Source organism: Hypanus sabinus, chromosome 7 (genome assembly GCF_030144855.1).
Source record: "Hypanus sabinus isolate sHypSab1 chromosome 7, sHypSab1.hap1, whole genome shotgun sequence".
Taxonomy (NCBI): Eukaryota; Metazoa; Chordata; class Chondrichthyes; order Myliobatiformes; family Dasyatidae; genus Hypanus; species Hypanus sabinus.
In genome coordinates, this window is record NC_082712.1 from 32046289 (window position 1) to 32063592 (window position 17304).

The following is a 17304-nucleotide window of genomic DNA, read 5'->3' on the forward strand; positions in this document are numbered from 1 at the left end:
CACAGTGTGGAAGGAGCCATTGGAGACATGCCGTCCAGCTTTCCCCGATTTAATTGTTGCCAAACCGCAGGTCAGTTTGCAGTGACCAGTTAACCTACCCGTTAGTACATCTTTGGACTGTGGGAGGAAACCAGAGCTCCAGGGAATGTACAAACTTCTTATAGGAAGCGGCATTTGAACCGGGGTTGCCTGTCCTGTACAGTGCTGTGATAGCCAGTACATTACTGTGCCGACCCTAAATTATGCTTATTTGCTATTTATGTTAATTATGACTCCCACTAATTAATTTCCAAATCATTTAAAAGGGTATTAATAACTATTATCTAATGAACACTCATGCCATGATGCTCAAAAATTAGATTCAATTACTTGGATTAATGTTACATTACACAATATTGATGGAAATAAAACCACTGTGCCACTTCTCTCTCCAGAACTGAAAAGTTCTACCCCAGGAAGAAATTCCAGTTAATTCATTCCTGCACCCTCTCTCATGCAATCACATCCTTACTACAATGTGGCAACCAGAGCTCTCTCAATACTCTAGTAATGGCTTAATCAATTTTCTAAAAGTTGTGTCAATTCATCCTTGTTAAAATTTTAAAAAATACTGCAGATGCCATAAATCTGAAATAATAAAAAACAAAATGCTGAAAACCTCTGCAGCTGAGGCAGCATCCATGGAAAGAGGAAACAGAGTTTCAAGTCAAAGAATCTTCAGAACTGAGAAAAGAGTTAATCAAGGTAGTAGAGGGCAACCTGTAAATAGAAATAGGGTGATACAATGTAGTCACCGAGGAGCAGCCAAGCTCCTTGGCTGTGTAACATTACCAGCACATTACACAGATAAAGCAGCACACAAAACACTGGAGGAACTCAGCAGGCCAGGCAGCATCTAGGAAAATAGTACAGTCCACATTTTGGGCCAAAAAGCTTCAGCAGGACTATTCCTTTATTACTACATTAATCATGAGCAGTTTTATTTATCTTTATTTAGAGATACAGTGTTGAAGAGACTCTTCCAGCTCAATGAGCCATACCACCCAGCAACCCATTTATTTAACCCTTGCCTGAACAGAGGACAATTTATAATGATCAATTAACCTATTAATCGGTAGGTCTTTAGAATGTGGGATGACTGGTGGCGTAGTGGCATCAGCGCCAGACTTCGGAGCGAAGGCTCCCGAGTTCGAATTGTGATGAGATCCTAAGGTTTATTCATTATGGACTGTGCCTTTAAAAAGAGAGAGAGTGTGTGAACCATTAAATCAGAGAGAGCGAGCACTCAGCAGCTCGTGAGTCGCTATGGTGACGGAAGGGCGGAGCTCTAAAATGGACAGCTGGCGTTCGGCCTGTTTGGGATATATACAAGGTCTGGTATCAGACAGACACACATAAGACACACAGAAGAAACAGACACTGGATGAGCTTTGAGTGCCCACGAAAGGGTGGGTTTTGCTCGCAGTGTGAAAAAGGGGGTGACTGGTGGAAAGATATCGGTGTGTCTAACCCTTGCCTGGGTTGATAGCTTTACCGCATGAAGATGGTACCCTTTTGTGTGGTCACAGACGGTGACTTTAACAGGACTTGGGAGTACAATGGAAAGATTGGCGGCATCGGCTTACTTGGAAAACAAATCACCTTTTCCTCTCCTCAATTCTACTCAACACAATATCACAAACTGAACTGACTTCATTCCTATACCATCGTAAGACTGTATCATTTACCACCTAAGCTTGAAGAAGTTTGGGGTTTTATATTAACACACATTTATGCATAAACTCTGCTAACCTGTTTGATTTATCTGGTTTAATGTTACTATATTACATAGATACTAATAAATAGTGTTTTGTTAAAAGCAAAACCAGACTCCAGGTATGTTCCATTTCTGCTGGTTCTTTTAACCTGATATGGGGTACATAACAAAATCCAGCCGGCACCCTTGCACGCTTTCCATCCGTGCTGGGTTGAGCATCGAGCTAGGAACTTGGCCTCATAAAAACAAGAAACCTGGCTAAACAAAAAATGGTGTCCCAATGACTCCACTTGGAGGAGTTAAGGGCTTTCTTCTTTCTTCTTCTTTAGAATGTGGAATGAAACCAGAGTACCGAAAACGAACTCACAAATTCAAATACTGAATATTGAAAGGCCCAGGTGGTGTGGGCATTCAGAGGATGCTTCCAAAAGTGGGAGAGTCTTGGACTAGAGGAACTGCCTCAGAATGGAAAGGTGACACTTTAGAACTGAGATGAGGAGGAATTTCTTTAGCCAGAGGGTTGAGAATCTGTGAAATCCATTGCCACAGATAGCTATAGAAGCCCATGTCATTTGGTATAAAGCAGAGGTTGATAGTCAGGGCATCAAAGGTTATAGGGAGAAGGCAGAAGAATATGGTTGAGAAGGAAAATAAATCAGCCATAATCGAATGGTAGAGCAGACTCAATGTGCCAAATGGCCTTATTTTGCTCCTGTGCCATAAAGTCATTATTCTGCTCTATTGGAAAAATTCCTTTTTATCTATCCATTGCCTTCCCCCACCTTCTCTGCTAACAAGATTAACTTTTTTTTCCAGTTATGATGACGGCTCTTTGGCCTGAAATTTTAACCATTTTTCTTTCTACAGACAAGCTGAATGTGCCTGAGCTTTCCCAATGTATGCTGATTTTACTGCTGGCTTTTATACTTTATAGTCAATAGACATAGGAAAACAGATCCTTCTTATGGGATTAAGCTATATTATAAAACTGGGTACATATGCACAATCTGAAGGAAAAACTAAAGACCCTCCCCAATATCATTTAAGAAATAAAGCATGTTTCATTTTTAATACTTGGATTCCTGATAAAAAATGTAGCTTTAATATAATTTTATTATATATGATTAACAACATATTAACTCAATACAATGTCTGAAGATCTATGAATAACCATAGAACCATATAGCAAGGAAACAGATCCTTTGTTTCACTGCGTCTGTGCCATCCATCAAGTATGCACCTTCTGTTCTCTCTTGTAAAAATTGTGTATAATTTATGCTTTCTTGTGAATGTTGCTTATCTGATGTTATGTGTCTGTGATGCTGTTGCAGGTAGGTTTTTCATTGCACCTGTAATAAACTCAATTTTGACTTTACTCCATTGTGCCCTAACCAGCATTTTAAATAGTCATTTCATAACCTCCTTACTGTCATGTTCTGTCTCAGTTAATGATGACATAACCCTATGCCACCTTTATTACTTTATCCACCTTCAGAGGACTTCTAAAATTTAACCACGTTGGAAGGACTAGAGTCACAAGACAGGTTTAGGTTGAGATATTTGGTGAATCAAGTATATTGTAACAAAGTTATGATTTATTATTAATTGAATTTAAACTCCTTAGCCGCAGTAGTTTGATTTCAATTTTCATTTTTAGAATCTTTTTATTGGTACATAATCTTCTACAGCTATAAAATGATACAAAACTTCAACAAATTAATATGTATACAATTCATAAGGCTGAAGAAAAAAAGCTGATCGTAATATTTAAAAATGGAAAAAAAAATTTGTATATAAGGAAAAGAAGGAAAATGAAAGAACCCCGTCTAACTAAGAAAAAAACCCCCACTGACTACAAAAAAAGGGAAAAAACCCATTAGGAATCAACCACCCGGAGCAATACGTCTTACCACTATATATATATATATATAAAATAAAGAAAAAGAGTCATCAACTGCTAATTCATATTTATATAAAAAAATAAAATTGGAAGGAAACCATATAAAATAATTCAAATTAAATGATAGTATTTGGCAAAAGAGCCCCATCTTCTCTCAAAATCAAATTGGGGATTAAAAGTTCTACTTCTAATTTTTTCCAAACTGAGACATAACATTACTTGAGAAAACCGTTCAATTAATGTAGGGGCAGAAGTATCTTTCCATTTTAATAAAATAGCCCTTCTTGCCAGTAATGTAAGAAATGCAATTACATGTTGATCTGAAGATGAAATAACCTGAGTAAGATGCGGAACTATTCCAAATAGAACAGTCTATTAGGTTGTAAATTAATTTTCAGAGTTTTAGAAATTGTAGAAAATTAAAATTTCCAAAACGATTTTAATGAAGAACATGACCAGAACATATGTGACAAAGTAGCTACTTCAGTTTTACACCTATCGCAGTAGTTGTCTATACCAGGAAATATTTTAGATAGTTTCTCCTTTGTTAAATAATAACGGTGAACAATCTTAATTTGAATTAAACAGTGATTCGCACGTATAGAAGAAGAATTTACATTTTTCAAAACTCAAAGCCAATCTTCATTAACAAAGGAGTAGTTTGATTTCTAGTCATTTCTCGATTGATTGCCAGTTGATACTATTATGGTGACTTAACTTTTATGCCCTTCCGAGAAGTATAAAATAACATTATCTACTGAAGCTTACCTGTTTGGTCTGTCCAATGTCCTTTCTAATGCTGGATTGTAAAACGAAGTCTGCAAGACAGCCAGTTGTAAAGACAGGATTAGAATTGCATCAAAAGATCAGAAGTCACTGCAAAGCCATCCTTATGCATCTGTTACTCCCAGTGGTTTAGAAAGCAAATGTAAAGTTAGATTAATATACACACTTGTAATACATATCACACAAAACACAAACAACAAATGGCTCTCATGGCATAAAATTCTACTTAACCTTAAACTGCCAAGCAGGGTGACTGTGAGATGTCAGTAATTTTAATATCACCCCATTATTCATCATCCAAACTGGAAAATCTTTATTAATGCAAGTGAAAAATGCATGTACGTTTCTGGTTTGTGACCTTGTCCACATCCTGTTGTCAACAACTATTCATGTTGACACATTTCTAGTAACATTTGACAGAATCACAATGGCCAACGTCATTGAACGGTCATTATAAATATATCTATCCATTGTCTCAACAGTTTCTAGCTAAGTATTAACGAACTGTTAGACTTTGAACATTGAAGAACTGTGGAGGGAATGTATATGCCAGGTTTATCAATAAGCCTAGCATTTATAACACAAATTAATATGAGGGATTTCAACAAAAAAAAAGCAAATCCAACAAACTTGGTTAAATAATACTTTTTTTGTAAGAGCTCACAAAGGTAGTGAAAATTGGAATTAGTAGACACAGCCTTTCTGAACTTAAAAAAGGCCTTTCATAAAAGACCTCATTCCAGTTGTAAGCACAAGATACCAACTCGTGCTATTAATTGAAAAATTGTTGCAGTCTATAGTGAAGGTCACAGAGTCACACTGCTATAATTATACATCAGAGACACAGGCCCTTTGGCTCAACTTGACCATGCGGACCCAGCTGCCTTCCTCATTTACCTACAACTGGTTTATATCCCTCCAAAATTTTGTTATTCATGGAATTGTTCAAACATCTTTCAACATAATTGCACCCCTTTCCCTCACTTCCTTTGGTAACAAGTTCCACATACTGCGACACCTTCTGTGTGATAAAACTACCCTTTAGGTTTCCTTTAATTTTTCCCTCTCACTTTAACCTATGCTCCCTAATTTTAGATTCCCCTACACTTAGGAAAAGTCTGCGATAGTAAATGCTTGGAACGAACACACAGACACACACACACACACAGTTTCAGCCCAAAATGTCAACTGTTTATTCCCCTCCATAGATGCTGTCTGACGTGTTGAGTTTCTCCAGCATTTTGTGTGATGATTCATTTTATCTGCGCTTCTCATGATTTTATAAACTTTAATAAGGTCACCTCTCAGCCTCCTTTACTCCACTGAAAGCAGTCTCTCCTCTTAACTCAAGCACTCCATTTCTGACAACATTTTTCCGAATCTTTTTTGCACCCTCTGTGGCTAATTCACACCCTTCCTGTAGTATGACGGCCAGAAATATTGCAGGCACAGTCTCACTAACATCATAAACAGCCGTACATGACTCAATGCTCAATCTGATGACAGAAATGAGCCATATACCATAAATGCTGGAGAAATTCAGCAAGTTAAGCAGCATCTATAGAGGGGAATAAGTAGTTGATATTTCAGGCTAAGACACTTCATCAGGGCCGAAAATGAAGGGGGAAAGAAGCAGAATAAGAAAGTGGGGAGGGGAAGGAGTACGAGCTGGCAGGTGATGGGTGAGACCAGGTGAGAGGAAAAGTGGGTGGTTGGAGGGTGTATGAAGGGAGATGCTGGAAGAAGATAGGTGGAAGTAGTAAAGGGCTGAAGAAGGAATCTGACACTGAACCATGTGAGAAAGGGCAGTAGGAGGAGCACGGAACCAGAGGGAGGTGATGGGCAGGTGAAAGGAGAAGGGGTAACAGGGTAATCAGAATAGAGAATGGAAAAAGGAAGAAAGAAAGAAATGGTTAATTTCTCCCCCTTCCTTAAATTATGACCTTCAACACTGAAGAGAACAAGAGATGTTCTACATCAAGTTGCACAATGTCACGATCTGGAAGGTACACTATATCATCATGATATCATTGCTATTCAATGCAGATTGAAGAAGTACCTCCCCATCTGCAAAATGGAATACTTTTACTGGAATGACTGAAGTTGCTCAGGAAGGAGTCACATCACCACCTTCTCAGATGATTAAACGTGAGCAAAAAAGTACTAGCCTTGATCATGAAAACTAAATACATGAACAAAAGTTTAGTTATTATGATAGAATTTTCCATCTTACTCAAGTTTTAAGTGAAAAAAAATGGAGCAGCAAAGTTGGATATTAAATGTAAAATGGTTGGTTGGTAATGTATCAAACGTAGTCCTGTAATTTCATTTTCCCCAGTGCAAAAATGTGAAGTTCAAAGTTCAAACTAAATTTAATATCAAAGTACATATACATCATCATATACATTGCTGAGATTCATTTTCTTTCAGACATATGCAGCAAGTCCAAAAAACACAACAGAATCAATGAGGGACACACCCAACAGGAGGGACAGCAGCTGATGTGCAAAAGACAAAAATCTATGGAAATACTAAAGGGGAAAAATAAATAAGCAATAAATACTGAGAACATGAGATGAAATCCTTGAAAATGAGTCCTTAGGTTATGGGAACAGTTCAGTGATTGGGTAGCTGAAGTTAGTGAGGTTATCCCTGGTTCAAGAACCTGATGGTTGAGTGGTAATAACTGTTACTGAACTAGATGGTACAAGTCCTGAGGCTCCTGTACCTTCTTTTTGATGGTAGCAACGAGAAGAAAACATGATCTGGACGGTGGGGTTCTTTGTTTATGGATGCTATAGGGCTCCATGTAGATGTGCTCAATGGTGGGGAGGGCTTTACCCATAATGGACTGGGCTGTGTCCACTACTTTTTTAAGGATTTTCCGTTCAAGGGCATTGTTCTTTCCATACCAGGCTGTGATGTAACCAGTCAACAGACATTCATCATACATCTCTCAAAGTTTGTCAAAGTTTTAGCTGTAATGCTAAATCTTCACAAACTTCTAAGGAATTAGAGGTGCTGCTGTGCTTTCTTCATAATGGCACCCAGTGCTGGACAATTCCTCTGAAATAATAACACTGAGGAATTTAAAGTTGCTGACCTCTGATGCCTCAGTGAGGACTGGTTCATGGATCTCTGGCTTCCTCCTCCTGCAGTTAATAATCAGTTGTTTTGTCTTGCTGACACTGAGTAACAGGCGGCTGTTGCAGCCCCACTCAGCTGTATTTTCAATCTCCCTCCTATGTGCTGAGGATATAACTTAAGAAACACAATACCTAGAATCAACACCAGACCAAAGAAGAATAAGCCACCCAGTTCATAGATTGTTACAAATCAGTCTAGTGCTTATCAATAGATCCAGAAGTGAGAGAACACAGAGACACATTTCACTTCCAGGACAGGATCTATGAAATACTGAGATTTATTAGGTCCAGAAATTCCTGTAAGTCAAGAATGCCCGCCAGTTGTTCCACTGCATCCCTGCCGCTGCTCACTCTCCCCCACCTACTCGGATAGTGGCTTGGTCTTTAAAGCCAATTCTGAACTGAACAGTATGAGGACCCTGTACTTTAAATGGAAAGCCTGATTCACTGCGTGGCTTTGACACCTAGCTTAGCCAACTCCAAGGCTAAACATTCACAAACAATAAAACAAAATATTTAATATTAATCATACTACTTCAATATTTAAAATATAACAAAAAACTAACATATTTGCTTAACAGTGCATGACCTGAAATTCAGCTCTGTCCTTCAGAAATGCATTCAACTGCATTGAGTTACAGCAGTTGTAGCCCGTCTAACCTGGCACAAGTTCAGCAGGTAGATTTTGCAGTGTAACTGCTGAAAAACTGAGTAAGTTAGAATGCTGCTATAACAATTTAAATGATAAAGCTAAAGGATCTTTTTGGAATTCCAGAAAGGAATCCACTCACATGTTTAAGGCCTCAGAACTTTGTCAGCAACACAGAGAAAATGTAAACCAACAGTTAATTCTTCGGCAACAAACATTAAATGCTGGCGGAACTCAGCGGTCAGGCAGCATCTAGAGAAGGAATAAACAGTCAACTTTTTGGGCCAAGACCCTTCTTCGGGACCCATTAATCTTTGTTGTTATTGTCTGTTTTCAAGCAATGAAGCAGGAATGAACAGATTTCCACTTCTGATGTCCTCAGGAGGATTTTAAGGTCAATTAACTGCTTTCAAACAGCAGCAAACTATTTCCTTTGTTTTGTTCATGTTAATCAAGCTAAATGAATGTTGAATGCAGTTCAGGTAAATTGGGGAAAATTCTTTCCCCTTTTTCAAATAGTACTATGGGATCTTTTACATCCAACAGACTGGCAGATAGAGGTACAAGAGACTGTAGGTGCTGGAATATGGAGCAACAATCTGCTGGAGCAACTCAGCAGTTTGAGCACCATCTGTGGGAAGAAGGATGCTGTCAATGTTTGGTTCTAAACACTGCTTCGGGAAAGCCAGATAGTTTTGTTCAGTAGGACATCCAACAAGACAGCACATCTTTGAGCAACATACAAACTGCTGGAGGAACTTAGCAAGTCAAGCAGCATCTTTGGGAAAGAGTAAACAGTCAATATTTTGGACCAAGACCCTTCATCAGGAATGGAAATAAATGTGAAAAGTCAGAGTAAGAGTGTGGAGGAGGGAAGGGAGATGAATATCTTTGACACTTCACAGAGTAAGTATATGAGTCAGCATGGAGTTAAGTTCTCATTCAAGGCTCTGAAGGACAATCTCAGTAGATAATCTTCAGGCTCAAACAAAGGTTTGCAAACCAATTCCAGATCTCATTTTTGAGCAGTTATACCTAACCAAAAACCTTGGGGGAATTAGCAATGCCAGTGTTATGCACAGAACCTGCACAAAGGTTAGCAATCTTGCGGCCAGAGTTGCAAAGGAAGCAACATAAAGAGAGTAAACACAAGAGATTCTGCAGATTCTGGAAGCCTCAAGCAACACACACAAAATACTGGAGGGAGTCAGCAAGTCAGATAGCATCTATGGAGGGAAATAAAAAGTCTATGTTTCGGCTAATGTCCTTCATCAAAAGAGAGTAGTTCTCTCTCTACCACTACCACTGCACTTACACCCAGAAACAACAGAGTCAGATAGAAGCCAAACCAGTGGGGAAAAACATTGATTTAACACATCTCTGCTTCTTTATCTCGATAGATATTGTCAGCTTTTTCTGTTTTATTTTACTTTCAGCATCTGTGACAGCTTGCATTTTCACTTAGACCAGGGATTTTTGAATCAATTGGCTCAATACTCATTGTTGTCGGACTGTAACAAAGTACTACTGGCACATTTTGTACTCTTGCATGATTAAAACATTGCTCTTCAAATTTGGCACGGTTTACTCTATAGTATGAAAGTTAATTCAATTTCAATTTACAATGAATGGAACTGCATTACCATTCTGTCATCTGACACGGGATTCAGGATTTTAATTTAATGCTGGCAGCATCTACATTACTGTGAGAATGTGCCAAAGATGTTTCTCAAGTATTAAAGTGTGCCAGCTGAACAATGAAGTCAGGTGTCAGATATATCTCAATACACCCTGCAACAAGGTAGTAACAGAATAGAGGACTTTGCATAAACTGGAAAAGTTCACGCCAAGCTGTTTTATAGTTGGATCCATGGATAACCAACTTTTTTACAGTGTAAGAAGTGGTTGTTCTTGCAAAAGTCAATTTAACTTAACAAGAGCAGGATGGTTTTGGAGGTGGAGGTGACAGAAAGGGTAAGGTGGATGGGTGGCAGAAGTGGAAGAAGGGTATGCATGTTTGATATCCACTTTACTTACCTCTTGTTCTAACTTGCGAGTTTATAAGCACTTGAGGCTTTCCGAAAGCATCAGGGTAGAAGGAAGAAAAATTAGGTCTCCTTTAACTCTGCCTCTGGTCTAACCAACCATCACCATCAGTAGAGATTCAAGTAGTTTCTGGTTACCATTTTCAAACAATTCTCTTACTGGAACTGCAAGAGGAATTGCCTTTAGAAGATTGGCAAATTGGCACAAAGGAAAATCAGAAAGAAAGGGAAGTCTACCCTAACCAACCTACATGGCATAGAGCATAGAACATAGAATAGTTCTGCACAGTACAGGCCCTTCAGCCCACAATGTTGTGCTGACTTTTTTTTTACCTGCTCCAAGATCAATCTAACCCATCCTCCCAGATAGGCACATGGATGAAAGAAAAATGGAGGGCTATCTGTTTGTTGTACAATCACACTCTAACTGGGAAGTAAATAATAGCCATTGGGGAAAACACCAGTCAGTATTCAAATGGAAAGAATATTTTGACTGAAAATTTATTTTTCTGGACTATATTTGTTGCTAGTTAAAACATTCCTTCAATTGGGAATGATCTGTACTGTAGACCTCTGGGATGCATGGACTTTGGCAAATGCTTGATTGCCAGAATAATGACAAGCATGGCAGCTCTTTCCTCTTTCCTGAATGAGATGTTTTTACATGGATTTCCAGGTGACAACGGATTAGATTCAAAATTGTACCTCTGCATTTGATTCAAAGCTGTAAGGTCAGCAACTTATCTCCTCACCATTTGACTGCTTCCCACGTGGCAGAGAGCAAAGTTTCCAACATAAAATTGAAAAGAAAATCAAAGAACATCATTGCCAAGGTTGTCCTAAAAAACTAACTTGCATTAAATGGTGCCTCCTCACAAACTCAGAAAAATGCAGATTCTTAACTAATGTCATACTTCTGGACATTAAGTGTTCTACAGGCAGAAATGGCAGCAAATAAAATGATCAATTCACATCCATATTTGACTGAAGAACCTGACTGGTCAAGACTTTAATAGTTTGATTCCTTGACTAGTCTTTTACGTCCAATGCAGCAGGCATTGCAAAATAGACAATAGACAATAGACAATAGGTGCAGAAGTAGACCATTCGGCCCCTCGAGTCTGCACCACCATTCTGAGATCATGGCTGATCATTCACTATCAATACCCAGTCCCTGCCTTGTCCCCATATCCCTTGATTCCCCTATCCATCAGATATCTATCCAGCTCCTTCTTGAAAGCATTCAGAGAACTGGCCTCCACCGTCTTCCGAGGCAGTGCATTCCACACCTCCACAACTCTCTGGGAGAAGAAGCTCTTCCTCAACTCTGTTTTAAATAACCGACCTCTTATTCTCAATCCATGCCCTCTGGTACTGGACTCTCCCAACATCTGGAACATATTTCCTGCCTCAATCCTATCAAATCCTTTAATTATCTTAAACGTTTCAATCAGATCCCCTCTCAATCTCCTCAATTCCAGCGTGTACAAGCCCAATCTCTCCAATCTCTCTGCGTAAGACAGCCCTGCCATCCCAGGAATCAACCTAGTGAATCTACGCTGCACTTCCTCAATTGCCAGAATGTCCTTCCTTAAACCTGGAGACCAAAACTGTACACAATATTCCAGGTGTGGTCTCACCAGGGCCCTGTACAAATGCAAAAGGACATCCTTGCTCTTGTATTCAATTCCCCTTGTAACAAAGGCCAACATTCCATTTGCCCTCTTCACTGCCTGTTACACTTGCTCATTCACCTTCATTGACTGGTGAACTAGGACTCCTAGGTCTCTTTGCATTTCTCCCTTACCTAACTCGACACCGTTCAGACAATACTCTGCCCTCTTGTTCCTGCTTCCAAAGTGGATAACTTCACATTTATTCACATTGAATGACATCTGCCAAGTATCTGCCCACTCACCCAGCCTATCCAAGTCTCCCTGTATTCTCCTAACGTCCTCTTCGCATGTCACAATGCCACCCAGTTTAGTATCGTCAGCAAACTTGCTGATATAGTTTTCAATGCCCTCATCTAAATCATTGACATAAATCGTAAAGAGCTGTGGTCCCAATACAGAGCCCTGTGGTACCCCACTAGTCACCTCCAGCCAGTCCGAGAAACACCCATTCACTGCTACCCTTTGCTTTCTATCTGCCAACCAGTTTTCTATCCATGTTGAAACCCTGCCCCCAATGCCATGAGCTCTGATTTTACTCACCAATCTCCTATGTGGCACCTTATCGAATGCCTTCTGAAAATCTAGGTACACAACATCCACTGGCTTACCCTCGGCTAACATCCTTGTTACACCCTCAAAAAACCAACAGATTAGTCAAGCATGATTTGCCCTTGGTAAATCCATGCTGGCTCGGCCTAATCCTATTTCTGCCATCTAGATGTGCCACTATTTCATCCTTAATAATGGGCTCAAGCATCTTCCCCACGACTGACGTTAGGCTAACAGGGCGATAGTTCTCCGTTTTCTCCTTCCCTCCCTTCTTGAAAAGTGGGACAACATTAGCCACTCTCCAATCTTCAGGAACTGATCCTGAATCTAAGGAACATTGGAAAATGATCACCAATGCATCCGCAATTTCCTGAGCCACCTCTTTTAGAACCCTCGGATGCAGACCATCTGGACCCGGGGATTTATTAGCCTTCAGTCCTACCAGTCTACTCATCACAGTTTCTTTCCTAATGTCAATCTGTCTCAATCCCTCTGATATCTTATGACCCTGGCCCATCCATACATCTGGGAGATTGCTTGTGTCCTCCCTGGTGAAGACAGATCTAAAGTATGCATTAAATTCTGTTGCCATTTCCCTGTTTCCCATAACAATTTCTCCCAATTCATTCTTCAAGGGGCCAACATTGTTCTTAACTATCTTCTTTCTCTTCACATAGCTAAAAAAGCTTTTGCTATCCCCTTTTATATTCCTGGCTAGACTGAGCTCATACCTGATTTTTTCTCTCCGTATTGCTTTTTTAGTTAAGATCTGCTGTTCCTTAAAACTTTCCCAATCATCTGTATTCCCACTCATCTTAGCCCTGTCATACTTCTTTTTCTTTAATGCTATACAATCTCTGACTTCCTTTGTCAACCACTGTGGCCCCTTCCCACTCTTTGAATCCTTCCTTCTCATTGGAATGAACTGCATTTGCATCTTTTGTATTATGCCCAAGAATATCTGCCACTGCTGATCCACTGTGTTTCCTGCCAGGGCATCCGCCCATTTAACTTTGGCCAGCTCTTCCCTCATGGCTCTGAAGTCTCCTTTATTTAATTGCAACACTGACACCTCTGATCTGCCCCTATCCCTCTCAAATTGTAGATAAAAACTTATCATGTTATGATCACTACTTGCTAATGGCTCCTTTACTTCAAGATCACTTATCAATTCCTGTTCATTACACATCACCAAGTCCAAAATAACCTCGTTCCTGGTTGGCTCAAGCACAAGCTGTTCCAAAAATACATCCCTTAGACACTCCACAAACTCCCTATCCTGGGGTCCAGCACCTACCTGATTCTCCCAGTTCACCTGCATGTTGAAATCTCCCATAACGACTGCATTGCCTTTAGCACATGCCAATGTTAACTCCCTAATCAACTTGTACCCAATATCCACGCTACTGTTTGGGGGCCTGTACACAACACCCATTAGGGTCTTTTTACCCTTACTGTTCCTCAGCTCAATCCACACAGACTCTACTTCCCCTGTTCCCAAGTCACCTCTTGCTAAGGACTGAATCTCATTCCTCACCAACAGGGCCACCCCACCCCCTCTTCCCATATTTCTGTCTCTACGATAGCACGTATACCCTGGTACACTCAATTCCCAGGCCTGATCCCCTTGCAGCCATGTCTCCGTTATCCCAACAATATCGTAGTTCCCCATTTTCATCTGAGCTTCAAGCACATCTGTCTTATTTCTGACACTACGCGCATTCAAGTATAGAATTCTTAGCCCATTCCTCCTCTCTTTGCTTAAAACACTGTCTACTGTACCTAACCCAGCTCCTTGAACTTCCATCGGGCAAATTGCACCCTGAATTTTGATGACCTTCTCAAGATCACCCAAACCTTGTACACATTTAACCCCATGCACCTTCTGACCAACTCTCTGGATCTGGATCCCTGCCCCCTGCACATCTAGTTTAAACCCCCTCAAGCAGCACTGGCAAATACTCCTGCAAGAATGTTAGTACCCCTCCGGTTCAGATGTAGAGCATCCCTTCGAAACAGATCCCAATGTCCCTGGAACAAAGACCAATTATCCAAAAACCTGAACCCTTCCTTCCTGCACCATGCTCTCAGCCTCGTATTAATGTGCATAATCATTCTATTCTTCGCCTCACTCGCACGTGGCACAGGTAGCAGTCCCGAGATTGTCACCCTGGAGGTCCTGCCTTTCAGCTTCACTCCTAACTCCCTGAACTCTCTAAGCAGGACCCCCTCACTCACCTTACCTACATCATTGGTCCCTACATGGACCACTACATCTGGGTTCATGCCCTCATTCTCAAGAATAGCCTGCACCCGATCTGAGATGTCCTGGACCCTGGCACCAGGGAGGCAACATACCATCCGAGACTCCCGATCTGCCCCACAAAATCTCCTATCTGCCCCCCTAACTATAGAGTCCCCTAAAACTATCGCTCTCTTCTCTTCCCTCCTCCCCTTTCTAGTTGAGGGTTCAACCTCTGTGCCAGAGGCAGGACCACTACAACTCATTCCTGGTAGGTCATAATAGTTTAACACTTCTGTTTCTTCACTCCAATAAAAACATTTGAAGGATAGGCAATGATTCTCTCCTAATGGAGGACTCAACATTTTGTTAATAGCAATTTCTTGGATCAAAAGATAGTTAGGGTCCCACAAGACAATTCCAAGTTAAACTCTGAAGAGGGATTAGTTCTTATGGGCCTGATTTTATATACGCAAACCTGGTGCAAGATAGTTAAAATAACAGAAACACTTATCCCTTTCAATCCCGCTGCATTTCTGCTGTTATCCCAAGATTAATGAAACCTGCAGAAAGGAAGCAGGTTGTATGTGGATCGGGTCTGCTGAGATCAGAGAACTTGACTTGCATTGCAAACCCAGTCCCATGTAAGGGAAAAAGCACCGGTAATTTCACTATGCCCACACAATTAAGTACATGACAGATCACTTCCTGAATCCCTGATTACCTACAGGCTGCTGTCCTCCCTCACATCATCACTCATGCCCCAGCCCACTTCCTTGACACTGAGAAGCAATTCTCACAATACTAGTTTTCAAGCAGTTCCCTAGCAGATCACTCTGGCTGGGTGTCACACAGAAAAACTGGACATCTAAATAAGCTCTTTCAAATCACATTGGCAGGATCATCACATCCCTAGCCTTACCAGGCTGGTTACTTTGTATTAAACCAAATTTATTATCAAAGTACACTGATTGAGAGGTGGAAATCGGACAGAAAGCAAAGCATGAAAATGAACAGATACTTTCCTCGTTGGCAAGTTGTGATGACCCAGCTACTACAAAATTAGTGCGTGGACCTCAGCTGGACACAATCTATATCAAAAATTTGGACTAAATGTTATATTTCCAAGTTAGTCGATTACACCAATCTGGGGTATTTGTACAAATGCTTTAAGGCAATATGTATAAGCTAATGAATGGACAGAAACATACCAATAAGAACATAATGTAGAAAAATGTGAGGTCAACAACACTGGTGAAGAGTAAAGCAGTGTATTTGTTAACTAATGAGAGACTGAGTTTATGAGATGTGGGTGTCTTTGTACAAAGAAACACACAGCTGCATTCAGCAATGAGGAAGTCATATTGTATATCCGCATACAAAAAGGAAGATATGGTTAGCTGCAGTCTTGTGTACGGTTGAGGTCCTAAGAAAGGATGTTCTTGCTATAAAGGGAGTGTGGTGAGAATTCAATTAACTGATCATGAATGATGAGTGCATTCTTTAAGAGCAGGTTGAGTGGATTGGGACTGTATGTCAAAGAGTTTAGAAGAATGAGTGAAGATACCACTAAAACCTATAAAACTGTTTTCCCTAAGAAGCCTATTTACCAGGCCACACAGTTGTGAATAAGGGGTAGGCCATTTAGGCTGTTTTACGAGGAAATATTACTTTGACAGAAAGTGATCCATGTGGTTTTGAAGCACCTGGACAGCACAAATACCTATGTCAGGATTTGACCACAGCTCAGTGTTTAACACTATCATTCCTACAGTTCTAATCGAAAAGCTCCAGAACCTGGACCTCTGTACTCCTACTGCAACTAGACTCTCAACTTCATAACCGGAAGTCCACAATCTGCGCAGACTGGAAATAACAGCTCCACTCTGCTGACAGTCAACCATAGTGCACCTCAGGGATGTGTGTATAGCCCACTGATCTACTCTCTTTAGACCTAGGACTATATGGCACGGCACAACTCAAACACCATTCATAAATTTGCTGATGATATAACGATTGTTGGCACAATCTCAGATGATGTTGAGAGGGCGTACAGGAGCGAGATATACCAGCTAGTTGAGTGATGCCGCAGCAACAGCCAACTCAACGTCAGTAAGACCAAAGAACTCATTGTGGACTTCAAAAACAGTGAAATGAGGGAACACACACCAGTCCTCACAGAGGGATCAGAAGTGGAGAGAAAGAGAGCAATTTCAAGTTCTTGGGTGTTGACAGTGCAGGCTCGAAGGGCCGAATGGTCTACTTCTGCACCTATTGTCTATTGTCTATAAAATCTCTTGAGAACCTAATTTGGTCCCAACATACCAATGCAGCAATTTAAAAAGGCAAGCCAGTGGCTATATTTCATAAGGAGTTTGAGGAGATTTGGTACGTCACCAAGAACACTTGCAAATTTCTACAGATATATTGTGAAGAGCTTTTTAACTGGCTGCATCACTATCCGGGGGAGGGGGGTGGTATTACACAGGATCAGATTAAGCTGCAGAGAGTTGTAAAATTAGCCAGTTCCATCATGGGCACTAGCCTCTGTAGTA

General features: G+C 40.5%; 1 protein-coding gene across 2 annotated transcripts in view; it reads right to left on the bottom strand.

The window, feature by feature from the left end:
* Window positions 1–17304, bottom strand: part of LOC132396655 (sorbin and SH3 domain-containing protein 2-like) — a 289151-nt gene that overhangs the window by 59711 nt on the left and 212136 nt on the right. For both annotated transcript variants that reach the window (XM_059974390.1, XM_059974389.1), the window contains one exon: window positions 4425–4474. In XM_059974390.1, coding sequence (XP_059830373.1) covers window positions 4425–4474 — 50 coding nt within the window. The remainder of the gene's footprint in view (window positions 1–4424; window positions 4475–17304) is intronic.